The sequence below is a fragment of the Montipora foliosa genome, chromosome 4 (genome assembly GCF_036669935.1).
Source record: "Montipora foliosa isolate CH-2021 chromosome 4, ASM3666993v2, whole genome shotgun sequence".
Classification (NCBI taxonomy): Eukaryota; Metazoa; Cnidaria; class Anthozoa; order Scleractinia; family Acroporidae; genus Montipora; species Montipora foliosa.
In genome coordinates this window covers 48,635,243-48,642,742 of record NC_090872.1, presented here as the reverse complement: position 1 = coordinate 48,642,742, position 7,500 = coordinate 48,635,243, and the positions used below count along the sequence as shown (strand labels likewise).

At 40.3% G+C, this 7,500-nt stretch overlaps 1 protein-coding gene across 1 annotated transcript in view; it reads right to left on the bottom strand.

Moving 5' to 3' along the window:
* Positions 1-4,850: 4,850 nt before the first annotated feature.
* Positions 4,851-7,500, bottom strand: part of LOC138000898 (uncharacterized) — a 15,824-nt gene continuing 13,174 nt past the window's right edge. The window contains exons 4-5 of the mRNA XM_068847568.1: positions 6,020-6,074; positions 4,851-5,708 (exon numbers count right to left, since the gene is read on the bottom strand). Of these exons, the coding sequence (XP_068703669.1) occupies positions 5,572-5,708; positions 6,020-6,074 (192 nt within the window). The 3' untranslated portion in view covers positions 4,851-5,571. The remainder of the gene's footprint in view (positions 5,709-6,019; positions 6,075-7,500) is intronic.

The window sequence follows — 7,500 nt, the reverse complement described above, 5'->3', positions numbered from 1 at the left end:
GCCTGTCACGCGGAGATGAACTTTCTCGGAAGCATTGGCCATCTGATGGCGGGGTATGGTTTACGAGAAGTGTTAGAACTGATATATGCATCTAATGCTGTACACCATATAATGGCCGGAAAAGCTATTTCTCGTGCAGTGCGTGCGCACCTCATTGTCGACGCTGCTTTGAATGTACTGCTGTATTCGGAAGCTCTGGAAGTACCTGTACCTCATCTTCATCAGACAGGTATGATGTTATTATGTACTAGTTATAATCATTTAGTTATGTCTATAAGATGTTTGGTCTTATTTTAATTTATTGAATTTTTTATTACTTTTGTATCATAGTTTCACTGGATACAACAAATAGCGACGAGAACCTGGAAAACGCGGCAATAGTATATAAAGACGCTAAGACTGAACAGAGAGAGACTGTCTTTTTTAAAAGTAATTAATGATATGATACTCTTATTCATACCACTCAACGTAGACAACAATTACATCAGTTTCTTTTACATTTTGTCATTTAAGAAAATCAGTCTGCAGTCGCTCCTGAATTGGCGATCGGCCCGATTTCAAAGCCTACGCGTCTAGCTACAGGTAAAGCTCGTAATGTTCGGCAAAGTGAGATCTCACTGCTGGCTACGCAAACTCTAAATAGACTTGAATAATTCACTAATTTAAATATATTTTGTGGAAAGTTCTTTCACGATGAAGGCCCTAAAATCATTGTTCTGAAGAAGAGGTTCTTAGTTTTGGCGAAGTGACTCGAATTATACCAATGAAAAACGCTAAACGGCAACTTCCGGTTGACAGCCTCGTTTTCATGACATAGGCAAAAGGATTTTACCCATGCTTTGATCTTTGGGGATTTTTAGTATGTTCATGCATAGGATGTTTCCAACTGGTCAAGGATGGGTCCGACCACATAATCCGTGGACTAGAAATTAGGCAAGTTCAGAGAGCTATAATTATTCTATCAATTGCAAGGACGGGCCGCAAGCCGTTTCTCTCCGCAATGACATTATGTATGTCTCATATCTTGTTAATTATTATTTTACGAGCCCCAGAAGAATCATGGGTAAATTGTGACCATGTGCTTAGTCTGTGTTGGTTTTCCGCCATATTGACCGATGTTATTAAATGTTGAGTCTTAAGACAGGAATATTCCTCTCCTTTTGACGCCCCTACACAACAGTATGGTACTTACTTTCCAGCTGCGTTTTTTTTTATTGAAAAAGACCGCCTCACTTTTTCATAAATAGAGTTTGAAGTTGATCGGTATTCGCTTGTCTCATCAGACTGTATGACAGGGGTGCCTTTAAAGTCTCGCTGGTACCGTCTTATAATGAAAGTCTCCTTTGTGTATTCAAAAGACATGAAGTAACTGGCCTTCGTTTTCGTTTTGTACAGGCTTCGTTAGTTCTTGATAAATTGATCTTCAAAGTTGAGTCAAATTGAAGCCTCGATATAGGGCGCAAGAGCGGGTGAACCAAGGATACCCTAATAATTTAAATGATTCGATCAAGCGGATTGTGGTTTTAGTATAAGCACACGAAAGTCTTGCAACACAAGAAATGAGCGAAATCTATTTTTCAAACCAGATCAACCGGACCGCTTTTACGGAGACAGGCTCTTAAGCACGCGACGTTTTTGTGCCGCAAGCGGCAGCCGGCAGTGAACATATCGCATGGCAGGACAGTACATTCAACTCTCTCACAGATTTTGGAACTAATTGTCCCCAATGGAGAAACGATACTAAGCAATACGAATGTGGTTTTAAAGCGAACACATCTCACTTCCTTCCGGTTGCCCTGTCTCAAAAAGCTCCTTATTTTACATTGCAATTACACAAATTCAACCTTGTGATGTCACTGCCTGCATTTTCCTCATTATCATGCTTCATAGATAGTATTGTTCACTCACATGTAACGAATCGTTCACAAACGAATGGAGTCCGAGAATAAGTTTTGGACACAGACATTACGTCATGGCATCATAGCAAGAATACAAGTTAAGCCTCTGCACATGATCTATCGGAAATAATTTGAAGGGAAAGAGAAACTATTCAGTCCCCCCGGGGGGGGGGGGGGGGGGGGGGAGGGTACTCCTCGGAATTCTTGGTGGGGGTGTGCCGCCCGGGTCTTCAAATCTCGACCCTATTTCAGACCTAAACATGCCATTTTCCACCCCCGTTTTCAGACCTGACCTCTAAAATTCATACCCGTTTTCAGACCTGAACTTGCAAATATACACCCGTTTTCAGACATGGCTTTATAAAATCGTTACATTATTATAGCATCCGAGTGAAATCACAACAAAGCATATTACGTTAAAGCATAATATTTTTTATTAGGAAGTATAAAGCACTAAGAATTGCATCAGGCACAAAATTCTAGAATAATTCAAGCTTTAAATTGTGCCGTCATGAAAACAGTTTGCACATATACTAATCGATCTAACGGGAACAGAATAACAGAACAGAACAATAATATAAAAAAAACGAACTCGAAAGGAATGAAAATACATTGACTCGTTATTATACATTATAAGGCCTATTAACATTGAACATAAATCTATTTCTTTTGTATCAATTTAAATGAAAAAAAAAATCATTTGAAGTTCTTGATAAACCATAAACCCGACCCAATTTCAGACCATAATTGGCAAAATCTATGCCCGTTTTCAGACCAAAACGGCTCAAAAACCATACCCTTTGGGGCGGCACATACCTATATACCTTATATAGGGGAGTACCCCCCCACCCCGGGTTCAATCCAAACAATACTTGAATTAACCAAGAAGATAAATGGTTGTGAAGCCACCTTGGTTTGTGTGCTGTAAAGTTAAGAAATTTTGCGATATTAAGTAAGTGATTTCTTATCGCTCTTCAAATCAGTGGCTGTTTTATTTTCGAATGTCCCGTTTTGTTTTCGACTATATCACATCCACACGAATTTTCCAAATATAGATAAATTTTGGGATCATTATACTTTCCTGAGTAACCGAGTACGACATCTGCAATAAGACCTCGCATTGCTATCCGTACACGAATACCAGCGTCGTTTGTAATCCGTATACGAATACAAGTAATCCGTACACGGATGCCGCAATATCACGAATGTGTAATAACGGGGGAAGACGGAAGAATTACGTTGATTCGTACACGATTTACTTTATGATGGAAATCCGTACAAGAAATCCGTACACGGACCGACGACTCATGAATCAATAGTTGTTATCGAGAGGTCTGGGAACAAGTTATACTTATACATTCAAAATGGCTGCCCGTGCAGAAATCGAGAGAGGAGAGAAGAGAATATGTAAAATTCGCAAGACGGCGATAGCCTTTAGATGTGAATAAGAAAGAACTCTTTGACTTTAAAGGTAAGAGGGTTGTTTTTAAATATGTTAACAATTTCATTGTGAATATTTAAAGTGCCTATAAACCGGAATTTTTTGTTTTGCTTCGAGAAATCTTTGCATCGCTCTGAGCAAAATGGCGCAAAAATTTTTGTTTTTGGTTTAAACTGGAATTTTTTTACGAATTTTCAAAGTGGCGGAGACGCGAGATTCGAAAACCCATTACCGAGCTGGTGAGCTTGCCGAAAGGGAATGGGTCGAGTGTAATTCGTGACGTTAAACCCGGACTGTGAGTTTCGCAAGTTGTGAGGTCCTGAAGCCATGCCTGAGAAATGGGCGTGAGATCGCTACAACTTATCAGTCTCGGACTTCTTCTGTACCATTTAGGCGCTTTTGGAGTGTCTTCTCTAGGGCCTCTTCCTCCTTTCTTTCTTGTTCGTACAACTCTAGCCACTCTTCGTCCGCTAGTGGATCGTCAGCATATGCCTCGAGAGTGTCTTCCTCATCGCTGGCCGCAAAGCTCGAGTTTGGCGAACCTTCAACTTCCAGCTCGTAATCTTCCATTTCTGAAACTTCCGTATCTGAACCGGAGGACAGAATGAAGTCGTTCGAAGCCATTTCTTGATTAACACGTACGCTGGTTACATACGTCAGCCGAACAGAAATTGTTTTCACCGGCACGCAGGGAAAACTACAAAACTACGCGTCTCCTCTGTTGATTTGCCTGATGCTAATGTCCGGGAATTACGTCACTAGGCCCAGTCTCCCTTTTACCCGGTCGCGGGTAGATAAAACCGCACTTTAAAAATTCGTAAAAAATTCCGGTTTTAACCAAAAACAAAAATTTTTGCGCCATTTTGCTCAGAGCGATACAAAGATTTCTCGAAGCAAAAAAAAAATTTCGGGTTTATAGGCACTTTAACCAAACCCCACAGTAAGCAGATTCAGGCAGTAATGGATAAGTATTAAATTTCATTTTTAAAGTTTTTATTGGTAAACATGATCTTGTGTCTCAGGCACCCAAGACAACCCTTCCCCCCGAGTTACCCTGGGCGAGAAATTTTTTCTCTCATTTGTTTAAAAAATCTATCAACCGTTTACTGGAGGGCGAGACAACTGGGGTGGGCGAGACAACTGGGGTGGGCGAGATAACTCGGGGAGGCGAGTTGTCTCGCCTCGGCAGGTCCGAATAACCCTGGCAGGCGATTCAACTTTTTCGCATGTAAACAGTTTGGCTCGACTACCCGAGACACAGCAAAATCTTAAATGCACAATCACAGAAGCAACAATTTGAGACCTTATACATGTTGCTAGCATTCGCGTTCGAATGAAAAGGTTTTTCCCGCCAAAATTCTCACCGCAGCCAAAGGAAACTGTCAATTTAAAAACATACATTCTAGTTAAACTACACATTACTGCTCAGTTGAGATTATCAGTCCATCTTCTGAATGTGCAGACACAACTATACTTAATAAAAGACGAACTACAATGAAAGAAGGGCAAATGATGATGCTTATTTTTTTTTTAAAGGTGAGTCGTAAAATGTATGCATAATCAAGTAGGGCCAACTTCGTCTCGTTCACGCAATTCGCATATAAATGCTCGATAAAGTTGTCTTGGGAAGGAGGGTTGTCTTGGGTACCCGAGACCATATAAAATAGTATGATCATTTGTACTTATCATCGAGTTAGGACAATGTGTGAGCCAGCTAGCCATGTAAGTCATGCAAGCCATGACTGCGAGCCATGCGAGCCATGATTGCAAGTCACACAGTTCTTGAAAGCTAACCGTTTTAAAATAGGTGCTTAGACTTATAATTGTTTATCAGCGCTACTTGAAATGGGTGCTTAGGATTAAATGTAAAATTCGCATGGCTCTCAGATTGTCCAGCCCCCTTATCATCCTTTTGTAGAACCCTTTTTTTGTAAAATTATTTGTTGATATTTCCCATCATGCATGTATCCAAATTTATGCCATCACTGATAATGTATGTGAGTGCTTAGTTTTCAAATATTACATTTTAATAGTAATACACGGAAAGAATGTTTGCCTATAATATAAGATTTTTATTTCAAATAGAAGACTTTGCACTACAAGTTTAATTACTTTTCTTACAATCTAGTGTGACCAACTTAAACCAACAATATTTATTAGTTTTTTTTTTTTTGAAACAGAAGACTGTGCACTTCAAGGTGATATATTTTATTTTACAATTAGTTGTATCCATCAACTATTTTTCGCTGCTTTCTCTTTCTTGGCCCTCTTTCTTTCTGCTGTTGCTCTTTTGTCCTTTCTCTTTTTCAGCACTTTCTCTCCTTCTCTCTCCTGATTCCTGCCAGATGTGCTGTTCATAATGGGATCATCTATGCCCAACAAAATAGGAATTAGTCAAAAGTTAAAACAAACATGTCACAATTCGAAGAAAATGTTTGTGATCCACTGAAGGCAGGTGGAATTGTGTTCTTTTGATGTATACGTGAGACTTCAATAAACAACGGTAAGTAGTGTTAAGTGTTTTGTGTATTCTGTGTATTGTGTACTGTAAGTAGTAGAAATACTTTTTTGTAAGTATTTATTTTTAATTTAAATAAATAAATAAATCAATCAATCAATAATAATAATAATAATAATAATAATAATAATAATAATAATAATAATAATAACATGCACTCACCAGTCATTGTAGCATATAATTCTTTTGACCCTTCAAAATTTCCTCTGAATGAAACCTGCAATGAAAAAATGTAAGGGAAGTATCCTACCCCAAAGGATATTATGTATTTTTAGTTGAAAAGTGGGTATTAAAATGGTCATTTTGGGATATTGTTAGGAGTAATAAAATAAGTCTTGATGGCCAGAATGACCTTGTGGCCAATGGAAGTAGCAATGTAGGTTTTTTTCCGAGACGGTATCCACGAAAGGAACTTGGTGCCAAGGGAACTAGTGATTCACATGTCCCAAGTGCTGATTACTCATCAGGCCTTGTCGCCAAAGGGAACTAGTGCGTACCCTAAGTGTCCAAGCCCAAGAACAAGAGACCCCCATCCCAATTATTATCATAACAGACTACTGTTATTTTAGTTCCAAGTGTTGATACCCTCAAAGGACTTGTTACTTCAGGAACTCTCCCAAGTGTCGATACGTACCCCAAAGGGCATCGTCGCCAAGGGAAATGTTGATGTTAGTTTCCCAAGTGTCGATTCCTGGAAAGGCTTCATCGCCAAGGGAAATGTTGATGTTAGTTTCCCAAGTGTCGATTCCTCGAAAGGCTTCGTCGCCAAGGGAAATGTTGATGTTAGTTTCCCAAGTGTCGATTCCTTGAAAGGCTTCGTCACCAAGGGAACTAGTGATGTTATTTTCCCAAGTGTCGATTCCTCAAAAGGCTTCGCCGCCAAGGGAAATGTTAATGTTAGTGTCCCAAGTGTCGATTCCTCGAAAGGCTTCGTCGCCAGGGAACGAGTGATGTTAGCGTCCCAAGTGTCGATTCCTCGAAAGGCTTCGTCGCTAAGGGAACGAGTGATGTTAGTGTCCCAAGTGTCGATTCCTCGAAAGGCTTCATCGCTAAGGGAACGAGTGATGTTAGTGTCCCAAGTGTCGATTCCTCGAAAGGCTTCGTCGCCAAGGGAATGAGTGATGTTAGTGTCCCAAGTGTCGATTCCTCGAAAGGCTTCGTCGCCAAGGGAACGAATGATGTTAGTGTCCCAAGTGTCGATTCCTCGAAAGGCTTCGTCGCCAAGGGAACGAGTGATGTTAGTGTCCCAAGTGTCGATTCCTCGAAAGGCTTGGTCGCCAAGGGAACGAATGATGTTAGTGTCCCAAGTGTCGATTCCTCAAAAGGCTTCGTCGCCAAGGGAACGAGTGATGTTAGTGTCCCAAGTGTCGATTCCTCGAAAGGCTTCGTCGCCAAGGGAACGAATGATGTTAGTGTCCCAAGTGTTGATTCCTCGAAAGGCTTCGTTGCCAAGGGAACTGGTGATGTTAGTGTATCAGAATGTTAGTGTTGATGCTCAAAAAAGCTTCATTCCCGGGTGCCCGAAAGAGCAACTCTTTGCTTTGGGAACCACTGATTATATTTAATGACTAGTTTACATTTAGGTGCAAGATTAAGCACGTCCTTAAGAAAGCAATAATTGCTATATGTACATGCACATGTAT